Source organism: Vombatus ursinus, unplaced genomic scaffold (genome assembly GCF_900497805.2).
Source record: "Vombatus ursinus unplaced genomic scaffold, bare-nosed wombat genome assembly UNPS02007284.1, whole genome shotgun sequence".
Classification (NCBI taxonomy): Eukaryota; Metazoa; Chordata; class Mammalia; order Diprotodontia; family Vombatidae; genus Vombatus; species Vombatus ursinus.
The window spans coordinates 9940884-9963000 of record NW_020947062.1 but is presented as its reverse complement, the minus strand read 5'-3'; the positions used below and the strand labels follow the sequence as shown (position 1 = coordinate 9963000).

At 38.7% G+C, this 22117-nt stretch overlaps 1 protein-coding gene across 5 annotated transcripts in view; it reads left to right on the top strand.

The window, feature by feature from the left end:
- MOK (MOK protein kinase) overlaps positions 1 to 21691 on the top strand; it is a 94186-nt gene extending 72495 nt beyond the window's left edge. For 3 of the 5 annotated variants that reach the window (XM_027848960.1, XM_027848962.1, XM_027848961.1), the window contains 5 exons: positions 7888 to 7989; positions 9361 to 9534; positions 10859 to 10973; positions 20593 to 20790; positions 20875 to 21691. In XM_027848960.1, the coding sequence (XP_027704761.1) occupies positions 7888 to 7989; positions 9361 to 9534; positions 10859 to 10973; positions 20593 to 20790; positions 20875 to 20955 (670 nt within the window). In that variant the 3' untranslated portion in view covers positions 20956 to 21691. Of the gene's footprint in view, positions 1 to 2365; positions 2445 to 7887; positions 8001 to 9360; positions 9535 to 10858; positions 10974 to 20592; positions 20791 to 20874 lie in introns of those variants that run through there. The other 2 variants (XM_027848965.1, XM_027848964.1) reach the window with 2 other exon arrangements.
- Positions 21692 to 22117: the final 426 nt, after the last annotated feature.

The following is a 22117-nucleotide window of genomic DNA, read 5'->3' as shown; positions in this document are numbered from 1 at the left end:
AATAGAAGGAAGGAGTGAGAGAGGAATAGATTTAAGATGAAGGGAAGCTTGTTGCCTATGGCACAGGCATTCCACAGGGCATAGTGGAAGGGTGGGGTAGAGTTAGGGTCAAACTTTGAGGTGAGAGAGTTGAGGATGGGAATTGGGTGGGAGGGGGTGTGAAATGGAGTTCAGATAATGATCTACAGGAGTTGAGTCTCACTGGGATGTGAAGGGTATGACCAGCTGTGGGAAGATTCATCAGTGAGTGGAGGGGGCCTGATGTCAAAAGGAGGGCTGCTCTTCTTTGCACTGGAGATTCTCCATATCCCAGTTAGGAGACTGGGCTGGTAGAAGGAGGAGGAAAATGTCTTCTGCTGCTCTATATATAAGTGGTTGCTTTGTAGTAGATGGAAGGTGCCTGGTCTGGCCCCAGAAGCCTTTCTTCAAGGGATACATTGTTTCTATCAGGAGATTGAAAGCTCGGGGCTCTAGTGTATCTGTGGTCTGAGGTCTTCTCACCTGAGATAATTGGCTGTGAGGCAGCAGAAGGAAGTGCCTAGTCTGGCTCCTGGCAGTCTTTCCTCCTGCTGGCAGCAGCTTCTGAGGAGACAAAGCTGGACCAGTGCTCAGGCAGTCTGTGCTCAGGCCACAGCGGGGGAAATGACCAGAACAAAATACCTGCTACCAATGTACTCAGCAGCTCTGGTTGAGTCCTGTCAGGTTCATAGCAAGGCACAGAGCCAGCTCCAGGTTCAGAACTGTGCAAAGACGAGGGAGCCCAGGTCAAAACCGAAGTTGAGTCACCAGAGGACTGAGCCCAAACCCGGAGTACTGCAGAAGGGCCACTTAGCACCAAGCAGAGCCTGCACACACCATCCTAGCATATGGGAAGAAGCAGAGTTTGACTCCAGCACAAAGCCCTAGTCCTGAAACAGGGGCTAGAAACAGGAATAACCAGAAGAAAATGCCAAACACATTGAAAGAATTGTGATGGCTTGGGAGAAGCCCAAAAGGTGAGCGAAGAAGAGACTAAGTCCAAATACAGCATAAGAGAAAAGAATGTCCTGGCCACAGGACTCTTTAGAGTATCTGGAAGAAATGAAATAAAAAATGAAAAATGTTATGTTATATGCGATGAGATGACCATGAGGGAGGAGAATGAATGTCAAAGAGAATTAATGGCTTGGAACACATGGTAGTAAAGGATTGAAGAATTGAATTGTCAGAAAATTGAATGGACCAAACAGAAAGTAACGTATCCATGAGACAAGAAACATTAAAATAAAATAAAAAGATTGAAAACAGAAGAAAATATAAGGTACTATCAAAAAACAACTATTCTGGAAAACAGGTTAAAGAGAGATCATCTAAGAGTCACCAGAGTATCTGAAAATCCTGATCACAGAGAGTGAGAGGAGAGGGAGGGGTGGAGGACAGTTACACAGGAAAGATAGCATAGAGAAAGTGCTTATTCTAGGTGGGTTTCTAACCATTCAAAAGTTGGGCAGTAGAATTAAATGGATGAGGATAAGAGCCAACATTTGTTAGTAGATTTTAAGACAATAGTTTTACATTAGTAATTCAGAATTTAAGATGAGCATACCTTTAATCAAGAAAAAAAAGCTTTGAAAAACATAAATATTTGATTCTAAACTACTGCTTATTTTGAGAATTGATTTCCACTTTATTTTTTTTTTTTTTATTCAATATCTTTTATTGATCTGGGTACTTCCTCCACTCAGATTCCAACTTCTTCACACCTTAGGCGATCTTTTGTTTTAAACTTTTAAAATTCTTTATTTTATTCTGAACTTTGCAAATACCAAAAAAATTTGAAAATTTCCATATACAAAGCAGAACAGAAAGAGAATTGCATATAAAACACTGAATCTCCATTATATACAATTATCATTTTTGAAAAAAGTATATAAGAAATTAAACATGTTACTTTCAAAGCTTTCCTAACTATCTATGTATCCTTCTCAAATTCCTTCTGTTCTGTACATTTTAAAAATGCTTCAATGGTCCTTTCTTTTCTCCTTTTTTTTGGTTGGCATGCTAGTTTCATTCTCCCCTGCAACCCCAATTGAAAAAGAAAAACCTTACAACAAATAAGCACAGTCAAACAAAATCTTTATGAGCTACTGTCTTACTTTTTTGTTTGTATCCCCACTGATTGGCACATACTTAATGCCCTTTCTTTCATTCACTCATTGGTCACAGAAAGAAAGCAAAGTGCAGAGAAGAAAGATTCTGTGTTCCTCCCAACAGTCCAACTGTAAGGAGCACAGGAGTTGTCATAGTGAGACAGGAACTGAACCAAACTCACATTTCAATCATCCCACTTCTTACCTTAAAAGGCAATAGATTTGGGCTGGGTATGGTGGTGTACATCCTGTATTTGCAGCTACTGGAGAGGCTGAGGCTGATGGATCTCTTGAACTCTGGAGTTCTGAATTGCTGTGAGCTATGTTGATTGGGTTTTTGAGCTAAGTTCAGTATCATTAGTGAGCTTCCAGGATTTGGGGGTGGGGTGGGCTGGTTGCCTGAGGAGGAATGAGGTGGCCCAGGTTAAAAACGGAACAAGCTAAAGAACCTAGGCCTACCGGTGGCAGGACTGGGCCCTCTGCATTTCCAGCCTGGCAGAGATGCGGAAACTCAGTCTTTGAAAGAACTTTTTTTTTTTTTTAAAGAGGACATAGATTTGAAGCTAGAGGACCTTCAATTCATCTGGTTTCTTCTATCTGTGTGGCTTCTTATCTATGTGAATTTGGGAAAGTCACTTAAGTTTTCTGGGTCACAGTTTCTTTATCACCAGTAGATTACCCAACAATCACCCCTTCCCTTCATTCTCTCCCTATTTACTGGCTGCTTCCCTTCTGCCTACAGCACCTACCTACAGATATTCTTAAAAATCTCTCAGTAGATCCTGTCGCCACCTAAAGCTACTGTCATAGCTCTTCTCCCTTTTGCAGCCAAAAACCTCGAAAGGTTGTTTACACTTGTTCCATTTCCTCTTGCACTCACTTCCATCTCTTTGCAGTCTACCTTTCCAGCCTTATTATTCAACATTTTCAGACACGGCCAGGTTGTGGATCTGTTTTTATTGATTATACTTATTTGTTACAAGGGAGGGTTTTCAATTTTTTGGGGGAAGAGGAAGAACTGTGGGAAGAATAATGATAGGAATGCCGAAAATAAAGAAAAGAACACCAAGAAATACATAGATGTGAGCTGAATAAAGTTCAGAAATAGATATGGACAAGTAGGACAGTTTGGGAACTACTGTGTTAAATTTGTATATAGTCCCATTTTTCTGTTTTTCTTTGTATGTACAAATGATCATATTTGTTGATATTTGTCAAATTCGTAATAATTGGAAAGAATTTTTTTAAAAGGAATTCTTTCCCTCATCCCCTTCCCCCTTCTTCCTCCCTCCATCCTTCTAGTGATCACAAGCCTGGCATCTCTGGGAAACTAATTATCCAGACAGCTACTGGAGCTCTCTTCCAAAAATAAGTAACTAATTTCTTTTCCTTTTTTTTTAAAGTTATGTTCAAATTTAGTGGGTATATAGAAATAATATTTATAAAAGAATTTTTCTGGTTTCCTATTCTCAAGTCAGCATAAGGATCATTTTATTTAGATTTTATTCCCTGAAGATATAAAATGTTCCTGACTGAGCATTGACAAAGGAGAAAAGGGTTGTTTGGAAATTAAAGGCAAATGGATAAACTGATATTAATGTCTAGAAAATGGAAGATGATATAAGGAACATATAACATGGAGTCTTCTTGGGTATGGGTTGAAGATGAGGCAAGAGCTTAATATGGAAGAAAGATGAGAAATATTCTACAGCAGAGACTGAGTTGTAAAATGTGTAGGTCACTAATTTCTTCAGTGTTGCAAAAGCTTCTCTAACTCTGCAGCATAATTTGGTGCGCTAGAAAAATGGTCCAAGGAGTACAGCAGAGCTATTAGAGGTGCAGGCAATTCTATTGTATTGTTTCTGCCCAACTAGGCCATTTGATTTCCATTTTTATAATGAAGCCCTTGAATGATAGTTTATCCTTCAAAAGGTAGAGGAACCACCAGGAGAGAACTTTATTCAGGATCTGATTTTTTAGCCAACGGGGAAGAACTAGTTGCTGGGATAAAAATAAGGAAGAGTTACAATTCCCACTTAAGAGTTTGTGATAGAGAAGAGAAAAGCCAGGCATGGTCTGTCACCCTAGATTTTAGTGGAGTATATTTCATTTCAGAGGAAGGCAAGGAGGTATCATACAGATGAAAATTCTTTAAGAGAAGCCATCTCAGGAGACATAGAAAGCTCTTAAGAAAGAAATTCTCTAGACACAAAGAAATAATTCTATTGAGGAAGAAAAATGGGATTTATTTGAAAGGATTGATGTGGATCTACAGAGAACTGACCAATCCGTGTAGATTTTAAAAGATAGCTACTGGAGATGTTAGCAAGGGCTGGCTATGACACTGTAAGAGAATTGCATCAGAAGTGGTAAAGCTCAGAGTGAGAGGTTGAGTGGGCTCCATGGCTCTGCTCAAATTATTTCACCTCTGAACTTCACAGAATCATGAAATTTAAAATTGGAAGGGAGCTCAGCAGCTCTTTAGTCTAACTCATACTCAAAAGGAATTGCCCCTGTAACATACCTGATAGGTGGTCATTCGTACTCTGCTTAGAGACCCCTGGAAGCTACCCACTCCACTTCAGACTGTCCTCATTGTTAGGATGATTTTCCTATCATCAATCTTAAATCTACCTCTTTGCAACTTCTCCAGCTTTTCCTTGTTTTCCCCTCTGGGACCACACAGAGCAAGCCTCTTCCTCTTCTACATAACAATTCTTCAGATATTTGAAAATTGCTTCATTCCCCTGAGTCTTCTCTTTTCTAGGCTAAACCTCCCCAGTTCCTTCAACTGATCCTTCTTATCCCTGGAAGCCATGACTCTCTTAATGCAGCCCAAGATCCAAATTGCTTTTTTTTTTTTTTAATTTCTACATCACACCGTTGACTCCCATTGAGCCAACAGGTCATGAAAACTCTGTATTTCAGACTAACTGTCCTCTAACCATACCTCCTTCATCCTGTACTTGTGAAATTTTTTTTCCTAAACCTAAATATAGCACTTTGTGCTTATCAGTATTGAATTTTATCTTCTTAGATTTAACCCAGTGCTCTGGCTTGTCAAGCAAGATCTTTCTGGATCCTGACATTGTCATTCAGTGTGTTCGCTGTCCCTCATAGCTTTGTGTTATTAGTTATTTTCCTGACGTTATCACCATATGTCTCCTCTACTCAGTAAAATACAATAGTTCCTTTCAAGGATCAAATATAAACTCCTCTGTTTAGCATTTGGAGCCTTTCATAACATAGCCCCATGTTACTTTTCCAACTTTATTACACTCCCCTTTATGTATACTAAGTCCAGCCAGGGATGTGATGGTAAATGTTTGCAGCCAGCTTTCTGGGGAAAAATGTGTGCACAGAACATTTTAAAGTTTACTCTGCATTATAAACATCTTCTCCATCACTTTCTTGAGTCTAGACTGTCAATAAAATAATAAATCCTGATTTGTAGTGAGGTGTAAATTCTCACGCTGAAAATTTAACAATTGGTTTTTGCAAGCAGGTATGAGCAGATTCGAGCACTTTCTCTTCCCCACCCCTCACCCCGTGTCGAAGCCAAGCTGTCGTTCCTGTTATACTACTCTACATCTCCTATCTCTGTATGTCTGCCTTGGCTACCCTCTTTTCCTCTAATGCACTCCCTTCTCACCTCTGCCTCTTAGAATTCCTAGTTTCCTTCAAGACTCATCTCAAATTCCATCTTCTACGTGAAGCCTTTCCTGATTCTCCTCATCTATGAGTGCCTTCTTCAAAACTACCTTGTATTTGTATGTGTTAGTTCTTTGGCTAAACTATAAGATGCTTGAGGGCAAGAACTGGTTCACTTTTGTCTTTGTATCGCAAGCCCCTAACAGTGCATGGCACATAGTAGGAGCTTAATATCTGCTTGTTTCTTATGCTTGAAATGTACTCTTCTCACCTCAGCCTCTCAGTCAGCAAGCATCTATTATGTGTCAGACTCTGTGCTTAGACTGCCTAGTTTCTTTCAATCTCTGGTTTCTTTTTCAAAGCCACTTCTATGAAGCCTTCCTTCATCTCTCCAGCTATTAGTGCTTCCCTCCCACACATCAAATTACCATGTATTTATTCTGTATATATTTTGTATATGCTTAATTGTGGACACATTATCTCCCTCAATAGAATGTAAAATGTAAGCTTCTTGAGGATAGGAACTGATTTTTTGTCTTTGTCTCTAGCCTAGCACGGTCCTTGGCATGTAACAGGCATTTAACAAATGACTTTTTTTCTCAAAACATCTGTAAATTTAATGAATATTCCAGTCATACCTTTATTCAAGTCATTGATAAAAATGTTAAATAGCATAGGGCCAAGCACAGATCCCTTGGACACTTTACTGGAGATCTTCTGCCAATTTGACATTGAACCATTAATGATGACTTTTTGAATGCTTTTCATGGATTGACATCTGTATTACCTACCTTATAAGGTTATTATATCACTATATAAACCTTAAAGGCCAGTATGGAAATGATAGTTGTTGTTATTATCAACAACAATAATAACATTTTATTCTGTACTGCCCCTACTACTTGTAAACTTGTTTTTTTTTTTTTTATGAAGTCTCTAGACTAGACCCAAGCTGAATCTGCCACTCAAGGAAAGAAAATTGGGTGAAGTGGGGGCAGTGGTGAGGATCACCATAGTGGTCTTCAAGCTGGTGGGAGGATACTGGAAAAAGTTAGTCCCAGGAGTGCCCAATAAGGGTTGGCATGGTTGAACATTGATGACATGACATGACATGGTAGAATGTCAAGGCTGGAGCTGGGTTTCTTGGTGAGGATTAGGTGGCCCTTTATAGCATTGGTAAATAGACAAGATGAATTTGGGTGGAAGGTGAGGCGGGGAGAACAGTGGATAAACTTATGAAGGTGGCAATTAAGGAAAATAAGGGTGATTGGGGAAAACAGAATTAAAAAGAAAAATGGAGATTAAGGGAATATTAATCAGGGCTATTTCTTAAGAAATTTAGAAGTAACAATAATTATATTTTCTCTTAAGCTTTAAAATTTGCCAAGTACTTTCATATATATTTATATTATTTGATCTGAACCCTATGAAGTGATGTGGCAGAGTGGGTAATGAACTGACTTTATAGACAAGACTATCTGGGTTCAGGCCTCGCCTATGATACCTATTAGTTGTGTGACCCTGGGCAAGTCACTTAACCTCTCTAAGACTATAAGCTGCAGAGAATGTGCTGCTAATCTACATTGGTAGAGGGAGTTATCCTTATCCTTATTTCCTTATCTATACTAATGAATCTCAAGTCCAGACCCCATTTAATAACCCTGTGACACAGTTAATAATAACAATGTTTATAGAGTGTGTAATGTTTTTACATACTTTTTCTTTTTTGACCTTCACAACCTCTAAGTTAGGTAGTGCAATCAAATGCTAACAAGAAAACTAAGGCTTAGATTAAGTGACTGCTCTTGAGGTAGCATATTGTAAAGGAAAGGGCATTAGATTTGGTGTCAGAAGACTGAGTTCAAATCCTGACTCTTCTAACTGTGCAACCCTGTACAAGTTACTTCTCTTTTCTGAGCCTTGGTTTTCTCATCTTTAAAATGAGAAGGTTGGATTAGATCAGGGATTCTTAATCTGAAGTTCATGGACCCCTAAGAGGGTTGGATGAGTGCAGGAGATGGTAGGAATAGACATACCTGTAATGGGAAGATAACTCCAAGTGTTTCCTCCATTTTACCAGCAATACCATCTTGTCATATTCTTTCAGTCTGCAGCCTCTCTTTCCTGGAGCTAATGAACTGGACCAAATCTCCAAAATCCATGATATTATTGGCACACCTCCTCAGAAAACTCTTACCAAATTCAAACAGTAAGCACATGGTACCTTTTGCTTATGAACTTGTACATTATTTTTTTATTATAAGTCTAATATTATTGATATTATATTCCTAGCACATTTCTTAGCTTTGCCCTAAGAGAAACATGTAGAGGCAAAGACCATTGTTAATTTACTTTTGGCTTTTTGATATATCCTCTTTGTTGATGTTATTATTTCTAATGTTTTATAAGGACAACAATTCCTATTTGTATAGGCATAATTACTACACAGACTGTGATTTTAAAGGGTACAAGGAAAGTTTGACCAGTTTGGGTGACCAGCATATTTCTGAGGATTTTGGTTTATCAGGAGGCCCTTTAAAAATCAGGGCCCAGATTTATATTTATATTATATATTATATTGTATGTTATGAAACCTTTTGATGGAAATTGTTATATGCATTCAGTATGTAAATATGTTTATTTATATTAAATATTTATATTATATGTTGTGAAACCTTTTGATGGAAATTGTTATATGCATTCAGTATGTAAATATGTGTAAATTTTCTAGAATCTCCATAAATATTTAAACAGTACTGAATGTGTTTCACAAAACTTTAGGGATGTAAAAAGTCTTAGATATCATTTAGTTCAACCTTCCCATCTTACAAAGGAAGAAACCTGGGAAGAAAAGAGACTTGGGAGACATTTGCTCCTAAGGCTGAGGAACCAAAATAATTATGGCTTAGGCATCTACAGTTTTTTACAGTGTTCAGTGGGCTTTCTTTACAACCATTAGCCACAGCAGCTCAGAGAGGGAGGCAAAGCCAAAACTGGAAAATTGATTCATATTTACTCTATAGTTAGTTCATTAAGGTATGTTATCATCACATTTGCTGAAGGAGTGGGGCAGCATTTTGATTAAAAATTATTTTATCATTCTTTGACATCTGCAATATTATTACTGTAGTGGAACAAAAGGTTCCTGAGGGCAGGGACAATCCCACAGTGTTTAGGATGGTGCTTGTTACATAATACTTAATAAATGCCTGTTGATTGATCCATTTTTTAACGTGCTAACATCTTCCTTCAAATAGCTTAAAACTCATTTTTGAACTGGGCTTTCAGCACTGGGATGGAAGTTAGGAGACCTGTGTTTAAGTCCTAATTTTGTCACAAATATGCTATATGAACTAAAGTCCCTTTCCCTCTCTAGACCTCAGTTTCCCTATTTGTAAAACAAAAAGGTTGAACTCTAAGGTTGCTTCTAGTTTTATGACCTATAATTCTAATCTTTGCTGCCATGTTAAGCCAGTACAATTGTGAAGCTACAACCATCTCTTGGGAGATGTGATAGCTTACCAGCTGAATCCTCTCAATGATGACACTGTTGTTTATTATCATTGGGCTTTTAACACAGGTCAAGAGCTATGAGTTTTGATTTTCCTTTTAAAAAGGGATCAGGAATCTCTCTGATGACATCGACTTTGTCCCCTCAGTGCCTTTCTCTGATCTATGCAATGGTAGAATATGACCCAGATGAAAGAATCAGTGCCCACCAGGCGCTGCAGCATATTTACTTCCGAGAACAAAGGTAAGCTTCTAACATCTTTATTGGATCCCGAGTCTGACTCCATCCAGAGAAGCACTGCTGGGGAGCAGTGCCAGCAGCCTTCGGGGGCAGGAAGCCTCAGGAGGGCACCGATTAGGGAGAATGGGGTAGGGATTCTATGAGCTGGACTAGAGTCTTCTGAGATTCCTCTGGCCTCTACGATTTTATCATCTCAAAACAACGCCTGCTTAAAGTACCCTTTGATAGCAGCTATTAATGCATCTCATTTTTAGGGGGCAAATGACCACTGTTTGGATTTATTTAAGCATGCTGTTTCCTAAAAGCAGCTATCACACCTGGCATTTGATGTGCCTAACAGAGGCCTTTAAAAAATCTTACTCCTTGGGGCAGCTAGGTGGCGCAGTGGATAGAGCACTGGCTCTGAAATCAGGAGGACCTGAGTTCAAATCCAGCCTCAGACCAAACACTTGATACTTACTAGCTGTGTGACCCTGGGCAAGTCACTTAACCCCAACTGCCTGAAAGTTTAAAAAAAAAAAAAATCTTACTCCATCCTGCTTCAGGTGAATTGGCCCCCAAAGTAGTAATGTTATTATAAAACGAGAGGTGGGGAGTATTTTCTGTGAGGCAAAAAGTTCTCTTTTCAGGTGATATTAAGACTGATAGTCCTCTTCCTCTCTTACGGAATTAAATCACTTGATCATCTACTTCAATGGGAATGGAATGATATAATGAATCAACAAAAATGATGGAAACATACCTATTCCTAAAACTTTAGAAATACATTTGTTTTAGACAGTGGAAGGATCCTTCACATCATGTTTTAATTTTTACTTTAGATTACAAGACATAAATTTCTAACAGCCTATAGCTTACCAATTTGCAGGTTGAAGCCAGACTAGTATTAGCAACTTGTAGAAAATCCCTATGTGGATAATTAGAGCTGAATGTATCAGTTTAGAAAAGATTAATTATGTATGTGCAGTGTGACTCTAAAGTAATGAGATTTATTCTATACACAAATGTGAAAATCAGTTTCATCTCTTTATCATTAAACTACAAACAAATGCTTGTCCAAGAGTGTCATGTAATTGTGTAGTTATCCCGCTGGATTTGTTAACTTTCCCACAGATACCTGAGCATATACATATATTACTATGAGATCTCTAGTTCCATGGTTCAGACTGTTACACTAAAATTGGTGAATTAGGGAAAGATATTCCCTTAATAGTTGCTGACAGCAGGTAAACTGAGGCATATCTTACAACAGGGAAAGCAAGTAGTTATGGTTTCTCTGTATACTGTTATACAGTACAGGAATGGTTATATTTTTTATTCATCATAGGGTATCAGAGAAGCAAGCTCTTGTAGCCCGCAGGAAAGTAGGACTGACAGAACATCTGGGAGAAGCAGAATCACTCAAAAATGTGTGGCAAATTTCAAAGGAAGGCAAAAAGCAGGTAACAAATTTTGTAAGGATCTTGACTTCACAGCTGATTGTTTTCTCCCCTACAAAGTGTTTGTTTATAATACATACCTCTTCCCTGGGACCTAATGAATGTGGAACTGATGATTACTTCAGAGACTTCTTGGCAGGAGGGCATATATGTAAATGAAGTGTTGGCGAAGGCAGTCCCTTTCTGATTAAGCTTGAGAGAAATCTGGCAGTTGTTATGTCTGAATAATAGAGAACCATTGGTACAACTCACCCAAACCTTCCTATGTCCTCCATCACAGGGAAAATGTTCCCAAGTTACAAAGAAGAGGATGTTAAATTTGAACATTAGAGCTATGGGAAATCCATCTGTTTACTGGTTTTAATTCTCCTCTAGAATATTATGAAAGCATTCATCTCCATCTTACTTCTTACAACAGGCCTGCACAACATAATGTCCGAGGGCTGCAAACAGCCTGCAGGCCGTATATTGTATTGGCCTGTCTTACAACGTATGCCAAAGCATTACTTCATTTATTTCTACAGTTAATTTTTGTCCTTCCCTTTTCCAAGTTATTTACTTTCTCTTGCAAACCTCTCATTTCTTTTCTCATTTTTCCTTCTACTTCTCTCTTTTGACTTTTAAAATCCTTCTTGAGCTCTTCTAAGAAGGCCTTTTGGGCTTAAGACCAGTTCATATTCCCTTTTGAGGTTCCAGATGTGGGTTTGTTGACAATGTTATCCTCTTCAGAATTTCTGCCTTGATCTTCACTCTTCCTATAATAAGAATCTATCGTACCTTTCTTTTTGCTTATGGTATTTGCTTACTTCCTGGCCCTTTTTTTTTTTTAAGGCAGTTGGAGTTAAGTGACTTGCCCAGGGTCACACAGCTAGTAAGTGTCAAGTGTTTGGTCTGAGGCTGAATTTGAACTCAGGTCCTCCTGACTTCAGGGCCGGTGCTCTATCCTCTGCGCCACCTAGCTGCCCCATTTCCTGGCCTTTAAAAAGATTGAGCTCTCTTGCTGGGGAGCAGAGGGCACTGACCCTAGCTTCTTGTATTGAGAGCCTAGGGCCTGGTCACTGTTTTTGTGTGCTGGGGCCTCCAAGGCTGGCAGTTGGAGGCTATAGGGTTCTGGCAGCTTACCTAGTTTTGGGCTGGAATCAGCAACACTGGAACTCTAAGGGGTAGGATTGGGTAGTCTGGCCCCTGGAGATTTCCTACTCACAGGGCCTTTCCTTCCTTTCACTTTCTTCAACTCCTTTCAGATGGATGTTGCAGGATGTTTATCTGCCTGGGGCCCATCGGAGGGCTGCTTCCCTTAATTTTGCTGAGAGACTGGGAGACCTGGTTGCTGTAGAATGTCAAGGCACTTGGTGGTTTTCTGAGCTGGTTTCCACTGGTTCCCCCGCCCTCACTGAGGCACTCGGGAGTGCTGGTGTTGGTATTTGCCCGCTCCACCACCTGGGTTTCAGGATCTCCTCCTGGTATGCTGAGGTGGGGCTTTCCCCTAGCTTGCTGGGATTCCTCCCATTCTGTACTTCTCCTCTTCCTCCAGGGCAAGGGGGGGCCTTTCTTGTTAATCCCTCAAGCTACCTGGGCTACTGGACTGTTGCATGCTATCTTTCTTCTGGTTCAGCTATTCCAGGGGCAATATTATCTGGGCTTTCAGAGGTTAATAAGGGAGGGTAACAGCGACTTACTTCTTACTCTGCCATCTTCCATTACTTCATTTATACGAGATATAACCACTAGTTAATCTTTGATTTAGAAACATTGAAAGAGATTAAATTTGCAATGTGCTGAGTTTTAATTTTTCACTGATGCTTCATATAATAGCTCATTTCTACAGGCTTTCAAAATGTTTTCCTTGCAACAACACAGTGAAATAAGTAGCACAAGTATTACTGTTCCTATTTCATAGCTGAGGAAACTGAAACTTAGAAAGGTAAAGACTTGGCCACAAAGAAGGTAAATACAATGTTGGAACTGAGATTCACACAAGGCGAACTCCTGATTCCAAGTGCAACACTCTTTATACCACTTTGTTTTACTCAACATTGTGCTGCCATTTGTTTGCTCAATTCAGATAGCTAGGTAGCTCTGCTCTTTTTGGTGAACAAATATTCACATCTGGTTAGTAGATATGTCCTTCCTCAGTCAACTTTTCAGAGACACAGAAACCTGTGGTGTGATAAAGATCTGGAGGATGTACCAGACTGAAAATTCAACATGAGTTAACTGTGTGTAGAGAAAAGCAGAAAAAAAAAATCCTCTTAAACTATGGGGAATCTTTTTTTTTTTGCATGTAGGCCTGAAATTTCATGGTCATAGAGAGCTCTTGAAACTCCCTTTACCAGTGCAGATCAGTCCTTGTTCTGTCCCTTATAGTCTTAGAGAGCTGCCTGGAGCACTGAGAGGTTAAGGGACTTGCCCAGGGTCTCACATCTAGTACACGTCAGAAGCAGAGCTGTCATTCCAGCTCTATCCATTAGTCATACAGCCTTCGATAACGTGTTCATTAGTAGCGGCATGGTATTCTTTATAAAGAAGGTGATGGCCCTGCTGTACTCTTTTCTGGTTAGAGGGCATTTCAAGTATAATATTCAAGTCTTGAGGGTCACATTTTAAGTAGAGTATTGACAAAGTGGTGGGTGCAGTGGGGAAGAATGGAGACCATGCACCCTCCTTATGTAGTGCCTCATTGTTCATTCTCCAACCCATGCCTCTCCCATTTGTGCTTATAAATTTGAGATTTTGAGAGAGAAGGCCAAGGTGGCTCAGTCATAGAATGCAGGAAGAAGTTGAGAGGAGGAAGTAAGCACTTATGAAGTGCCTACTATGTGCCAGACACATAGCTTTATAAATACTCTTTCATTTGATCCTTACAACAACTGAATTCCAGTCCTACTTATCTGCTTATTTAGACATTTCAAACTGGATGTCTGTTTGGTTGTATTGCCTGTTTCCACCTACTCTAACCCTTCTTCCACACAGCTGCCAAAGGGCAGGTCTGACCATATCACAGTATATCAGTATATCACATATAAGGCAGTGGCCTTATTAAGTAAACTCCATTGGTTCCCTATTACCACTAGTATCAAATATAAGCCCTTTGCTATAGTTTTTAAAGCCCTTTACAACCTGGCCCAACCTATCTATTCAACATCACTGTACTTTACTCCCCTTCCTAGGCAGCTAGGTGGCTCAGTGGATAGAGTCCTGGGTCTGGGCTCAGGAAGGCCTGAGATCAAATCCAGTCTCAAACACTTACTAGCAGTTTCTTCAGTTGTAAAACAATTGATAACAATGAGCAGACATACAGTGAATTGCTCAAGGTTATGAAGCTAGTTTGTAGTAGGGCTGGGCCTTGGCTACAGATCTTTTTCTTCCTAGTCCAGTGCTTTTGCTTTTAATTTTTTGTTATTCTGAACTTGACAACACCAATTTATGTGAAAATTTCATATACAAAGAACATAAAAAGAGGATTGTTATGAAAACCCAAATCTCTACTTACATATACCTTTTAAAAAGTATATAATAAATTCAACATTGTTTTGAAGCTGTTCTGTTTATCTCCCCCTGAATTTCCTTCTGTTCTCTTCTGTGCATTTAAAAAATATTTCAGTGACCCTCTTTTCTTTCTTCTGATACTTTTTCTTGGCATCGCTATCACTAGCTCCCATCTCTTCCCAAATTAAAAAAAAAAAAAACCACCCCGCTCTGGTAACAAATAATTATAGTCAAGGAAAACAAGCCTACACATTGGCCACATCCAAAAATATGTATTTCATTCTGCACTTCTAGTCTGCCACCTCAGGTAGCATGATTCATTCTTGGTCTCTGGAATCACAGCTGATTATTGCATTGATTACAGTTCTTAAGCTTTTAGTTGTTTTTCTTAAAAAAAAAAAAACCCTTTTAAAAAGTCACCAAATAAAATATTTTGCCTCTGTTTACTGTACCCTGCATCAGTTCATACACTACAAGTCTTTCAGAATTCTCTTATCCATTGATTTTATCTTTTCTTATGGCATAATAATACTCCATTATATTCACATGCAGGCAGTTCTTGCTTTACAGAAGTAGACCATTCTGCAGATCACTGTGTAAAGTGATTTTTATATAGTGCGAATTTGCCCATGGATGTGGGAAAGAGAAGGAGAAAGGGAAGCAGGAAGAGGCTGCACACTATGGACGAGTGGCCAATACACAGTTTAAGGGCATGTGGAGGCTGGGGACAGAGAAGTGAAAGCAGGAAGAACTTGTGGAGGCTGAGAATAGCCATGTGGGGGCCTGGCTGGAACCGAGGAAGAACACGTGGCCAGCAGACAAGTCAGGGCTGCACATAGACAGGAGAGGATGAACAACATGAAAGGGCTAGCAGCAGACATTCAGTATCCAAGCACTCAAGGACTGAAGACAAGACATGCAGGGGTCAGACATGGGCAAAGGGCTCCTCTCTGGCCAAGTCCAACAGTGGCAGTAGTCTCTTGTTCTCCTTTCACTTGGAGAGTTTTTTAGTTTTTAGATTTTTGGAGGGGGCAGTACGGGGAGGCTGCAGAGCCCTGAGCCAGGGGCAGGAGTGGAGAGAGAGAGAGCATAGTACTGCAGTAAAGTTAACATAGGTGTTTTTTTGGAATGTGGATTTCTTTCAGAACTCTTTATATAAAGTCAAATTTGTATAATGCAAATTCATGTAAAGCAATAACTGTCTGTACTATATTTTGTTCAGCCATTCTTTTATTGGTGGTTATCTCCCTAGTTCTTTGCTACAACAAAAGTATATTTTTGTACATCTGTGTCCTTTTCCTCTTTCTTTAATCTCTTTGGAGGTGTGTAACTAGTAGTAGTATTGCTAGATTAGGAGAGAATTCATAATTCAATGATTTTGGGAATCTTTTTCAGTTGTTTTTTCAGTCATGTTTAACTCTTCATGACCCCATTTAGGGTTTTCTTGGCAGAGATACTGGAGTGGTTTGCCATTTCCTTCTCCAGGTTATTTTACAGATGAGGAAACTGAGACAAACAGGGTTAAGTGACTTGCCCAGGGACACAGCTAGTAAGTGTCTGAGGCTAGATCTAAACCCAGGAAGATGAGTTTTCCTGACTTCAGGTCCAGAACTTAACTATTGATTAAAATCAATGCAGTTAAAATTAGAAGTTAAAATTTTATATATTCCTTTCTCATTCATTAATTGCCAGAGATCTATCATATCTAAGTTTTCTAAAATCTCATTCAGGTCCTTAACTTATTTCTTGTCTACCTTTTTGTTAGACTCGGCATAGGTTCTCAGAGTGGATGATACTGCCCCCTGGGGGGTGCTGGAACGATCCAGCAGTAACCTTGGGTGCAATTGGGGGTAGTAGAAGCATAAGGAAAGAGAAGAAAATTTTGAAAAACCGTTCGTACATGTTTTATTTGTTGTATAACAGAGTTAAAATCATAGTGATGTCATTATTTTACAAATAAATACACAAAATGCCATTATAACCAATCAGTGTTCAAGTCCACTGACGGGTCTTAACAAGCAAATGTTGGCAGATGAGCATGTTGTGCATTGTTGGTAAGTCCAACATGCATTGGCAGGAATTACGTGCATGTAATGAGTTGTTTACAATGTGATACTACATGGTTACATGATGCAATATTGCATCACCAAAGTTTCAATGCAGGAAAAACCTCACAAATTTATAATAAATTGTTAAATTTAAGATGCATCATTTAAAAAAATTATATTTTTTTTGAAATGACACAAATTTTAAAAAAAATTAAAGGGTTAAAGAAAGTAGATTTCTAGGAGGGGCGCTCAGTAACTTTTTTTTTTGAAAAGGGGGTGGTAGGCCAAATAAACTTGGAAACCTTTGGTCTAGATCTAAAAGGTGTTGGTTGATGACCATAACTATTATTATTTTCATCTTTATTCCTGTAATTCAATTTTTCCTTTACACATGCCATTTGGTGTGTGTGTGTGTGTGTGTGTGTGTGTGTGTGTGTGTGTACTGATACTTTCTCTGGTACCTTTTGGGATAATGTAGTTTCCCTGTTTATTTCTTTCAATCCTTTGTTTTTATTATTGCCTTATCTGAGATCATGACAGTTACTCCTGCTTTTTGAGTTCACCTGGAGTACAATAAATTCTTTTCCAGCCTCTCATTTTAATACTATATGCATCATATGTTTCAAGTCTGTTTCTTGCAAAAAGTATATTTTTGGATTCTGCTCTCTTCTATTTCATGGGTGAGTTTATCACATTCAAGGTCAAGGTTATGAATGTTAACTGTGGATTTGCCTATATCATACCTTTGTATATTTTTTCCTCTTTGACACTAGCCACCTCTTTATAAAAAAGGAGATAAAAGGAGTGTATTTTAACATTAATGATCTACAATTGAAACAATCTACTTAAACTCCATTGCTCTTCCTCCCTACCTCTTCTATTACTTTTTACTGTTCCGTTCTTTTCTCCTAACTCTCCCTTCACAATCAAGTCTTTGAAGTTGAAATTTGTTTTGCTTCTGTCTATTCCATCTCTGACCCTGTCTCCCTTCTTCCTGTCTTTACTCATTTCTGTTTAATCTATTTTAGCACCAAACTCTTATATATCTGTGTTATATTTCCGTTTGTTGTTCAGTCATTTCAGTCTTGTCCAACTCTTTGTGAACCCATTTGGGGTTTTCTTGGCAAAAATATTACAGTGGTTTGCCATTTCCTTCTCTAGTTCATTTTACAGATGAAGAAACTGAGGCACACAGGGTTAAGTGACTTGCCCAGGGTGACATAGCTAGTAAGTGTCTGAGGCCAGATTTGAACTCAGGAAGATGAGTGTTCTTGACTTTAGACCTAGTGCTCTATCCACTGTGCCACCTAGCTGCCTGTGTTTCTGTTAACTCTCCTTTATCAGATTTGAATGAGGCTCCCTCCACCCCTTCCTTCATGTAGACTGTAAGTTCCTTGAAGGCAGGAGCTATCTTTTGCTTCTTTTTGTATACTCAGCACTTAATACAGTGCCTGGCACATAGTAGGCACTTAAATATTTATTCATTCTCCTTTTTTCCCTTCTCTTTTCTTTCTTCTCTGAAGACCACCGAATAAGACATTTAAAAATTTTTCTTAAAAAAATGAACAGAAGAGAATAAAAGGCCAGAGGGAAAGAGACAAGTAGGATAGATCTGAAAGTTACATGCTGAATTTACTTAAAATGAAAAGGAAGTTCTACATAACAGAGATTTACAGTTTTATGAGCAGTCCTTTTTTTCTGTTCTACTTTAGCAATTTTGTTTGGTGGTTAAGTTCAGAATAAAGAAAAAAAATACAAAATTTGTTCTCAGCTCTGATCTTTTCATCAAGAATTAAAGTCCTGTGTTCTATTAGGGGCCCACTTTTTTTTTTCACCTCAGTCTTTCATGGTAAGTTATTCTTGGTTTTAAGCCTTTATTGTTCCCCTTTTTGGAAGGTTATATTTCAAGGTTTCCTCTTCTTAGTTGTTGTGGTTGCCAAGACTTGAGTGATTCTGACTGTGGTTACTTGGTATTTGAACTCTTTCTGGATTTCAGCTTTGATTGTCCTTGGGAATTTTCATTTGGAGTTTCTTTCAAGAGGTGACTGTTCCATTATTTCTTTTTTTACTTCATCCTTTGGTTCTAGTAGATCCTGAGCAGTCTTCATTTAAGATTTATTGAAATACAATATTCAGCTATTTTTTTTTTAAAGTCATGGTTTTCAGGGAGTTTGACGATTGTTAAATTACCTCTCATTATACCACCTTAATCCATTTTCAAGGTCAATTGTTTGATATTAAATACCTTTTTCCGTATTATTTTCAGTATTTTGATTTTGCCCTCTTATTTTCCAAAAGTGTCATTGATTTGTTTGGTATATTCTAATTTTCAGGAAGTCTGTTACTTGGGTAAGAATTTCTACCTTCTTTTCAAAGCTATTTATTTTCCTTCCAGTTCTTTCTTATAGACTTCTTAATTTATAATTTCATTTTTTATCTCTTGCTCCATTTCTTCCAGACACTCTTATAAGTTGTTATGGCCAAGCCATTCTCTGAGCCTTGTAGTTGTTTTGGAATTACTTTTTTCTTTAGGGTTTGTCTCTCAAGTTGGCTCAACACATCTTATTTCCTCATAATGTTAAGTGTGTTCTTCTGTTTACCATTATCTCCAGCCTCAGTATCTGGTTTGGGATTTCTTGCCAAAACAAAGCCCTATTCTTTCCTGCATTCTTCCATGTGGTCAGACCCTGTTTAGTTCTAACCTCAATCTCCTGGCTTGGTCTCTCTAGCTTCAGAGGAAGCTATGGTATGTTTGTATTCAGAATGCTGGCAGGTTTTAGGCCTGTGGTCTTCAGGACTCTCTGGAGTATATCATTTAGGAGTGCTGCAGACTTTTGGTGAGTCCGTCAGTCAACAAGCATTTTGTAAGCACTTACTATGTGCGAGGCACTGTGCTAAGCACTGAGAATATGAATATAAAAAAGACAATCCCTGTCCTCAAGGAGCTTACATTATAATGGAGAAAGACAACATATAAAAGGAAGCTGAAAAGGGTAGCTGTCAGAGGGGGTTGAGGTAGATACCCAGCACAGGGGCATAATGGAGAAGTCCAGAATGCAGCCTGGAGAGAAAAGAAGAGATGTTTGACCTGGTTGCCATCTTTAAATGGAAGTTCTGGGAGAAATCATCTAATCAGAAGGAGGAGCTTCAGGGAGAGGGGTAATTCCAGGGCTGAAGTGATCTTTCAGGATTAATAAATTTCTCTTCTTAGGCATGATGGAGAAGCCTGGATAGTAGCCTGGAAACGTGGGCAGGGTGGAATGATCTCGGTCTGAGACCTGCCAACTCTTGATGTGGTTTTTCGGCCCCCCCCTTCCCCCGACCTTAGTCATAGGAGCACTTCAGGCTTGCTGTCCCAGGTGAAGAGCACTGTAAGCTTCAGATGCCCTAGGCCTAGGAGGCTCTAAGCACTGGCAAGCTTCTGACTTATTTACCTTGTTCAACTTGGCTTTTCTGGCAGGACTTCTTTGTGCCTGCAGGGTTTCTTGATTATGTTTTTGTGAAGTCCTAAGCTGGATGAAGATGCATAGTGTAGGCTGCTTTTGGATTTATTGTTAATTCTTTGGTCTGGTATGTGTGGGAAAGCTAGCTATCTTTCTGACCATTCCCACAATCATCTTAATTAAAGTTCCAGGGCTTTTCCCATTATATTGTACTGTCTGGATATACAAATGATACATGTTTTGGTTTAATGGTCAGTCATAGTCCATTTATAGTCACATCCTGCCTATGAAGTTGTCTGGGTATAATATAAAATAAAATAAAGGGCTCAGCAATACTGCTTCTAGAAAATGAAAAGAAACCAGTTATTTCATGGAACCATAAAATGTTACAACTTAAAAGGAAGGATCTGAGCAATAGATCATCTCATCTGGTTCAGTTTTTTCACTCTACAGATGAGGAAACTGAAGTTTAGAGAGTAGAAATGACTTGCCCAAGGCGACAAAACTAGTAAAATAGTCTGGACTGAAATCCAGATTTCCTGTCCATCTGTCCAAGACTCTTTTGTCTACATCATACTAAAATGATCTTTAATGTGTGTGTGTGTGTGTGTGTGTGTGTGTGTGTGTGTTTTAAACAAACAGTATCTAAAGCAAGTTGAAGACCACTCAGAAAGGCAGGGATCTACCTGTCCGGTGGAACTACCCAGACTGAAGGTCTCTGGAGTAACCAAACTCACATCCTACTCCAGCCCTACCCTGCGTGCTGTTCTTAGTGGCTCTGGAACAAGTGGAAAAGTACCCATCTTAAAGCCTCTGAAATATATTGGAACAAACAAGAAGGTACTAATTCTGACTTGTTCTTTATCAAATTATTCTCAGAGCCTATGAGTCTTTACTTGAACCTTTCTATAATTTCTTTAACAGACAGATACACAGAAGGACATTAAGTCTAACATGAAACAATATCGTTTGCCCACGACAGAAAGAAAAAGTGGAGGATACTGAACAACTTGTCTTATTTCCAGATACTTGGATTATAAAACCAGGCATGAATGGAAGCAGAGAAACAGAATCAACTATGCTTCTGGGATGTAACAGAGGGGCTTTGGGGAACAGACAAGTGACAGTGCCTTACCTGGAGGCTCCCTGAAGTTCTCTAGGACCTTCACGATATAGGCACGAGATGGTTAAAAGCTATGTCTAGTCAGCACTTGTGGCTTTCCTGAAAAGACGTCAAATGTTTAGCAGATCAGAAATGCACTTTGTATTTTCACCTTCTAAATGCATGTACTGTATTTTCCATTTGAATGGATTTGTGAAAAGCATCAAATTCTAGGGTTTTTATTTCATTTTAGTGGGGTTAAGACTTTTTTTGGAGGAAGGAGGGCATTTTGTAATTTTTTATACAAAAGTCAAAACAGGTAAACAAGGTTTTTATTTTATGTGTTATTTATATCTTGGTCTTCTTGAACTGTGAGCTCTGTGCATTTTATAACTTCAGTTTGTTTGAAAATGTTAAGCTATTAGAACATTACCAACAGTAATATTTGAATAACCACAATGCTCGTGTTAATGTTTTATGGATTATGTTATTGGAAACAACTGATTGATATTAAAGAATAAGCTATGATTTTTTTTAATTCTAAAGATAAATCTGTGTCCTTGTGAATCCTTTCAGCCTTATTTTAAAGCTTCTGATAGCATACAAAGTACTGAAATGTGACAGTCACAAGGACTTCAACAATGCTTAATTTTGTTTTATTTGACATATTAAAGGAATAAATAAAAACTTTTCTCATGGAAATATGCATTTTTCCTGCTTAAGGGCTCAATTCTGAAACATTTGGGTAAGTTCAATCATATAATCAGTAGAACCAAATTCAGGTCCTTTCTCTGAAGATGCCACAGTCTTCCAACTTTGTGTACAACATAGAGTAGGCTTTTTCACGTTGATCTCAAAATGACATTTCTGAAGTTGAAGGTAAAATGCTTTGTTTCTTTTGTAGTTCATCTTTCTTTAGAAACAAACAAACAAACAAACAAACAAACCATAATTCAGGCAGACCAAGCCTGCCATCACTGTGGGTGCCATGAAAACATGCTGCCAAGATAAAGACCAAATGGGTTCATGCTCAGGGGGGTAATTCTGGGACCCAGTTCAAACAAT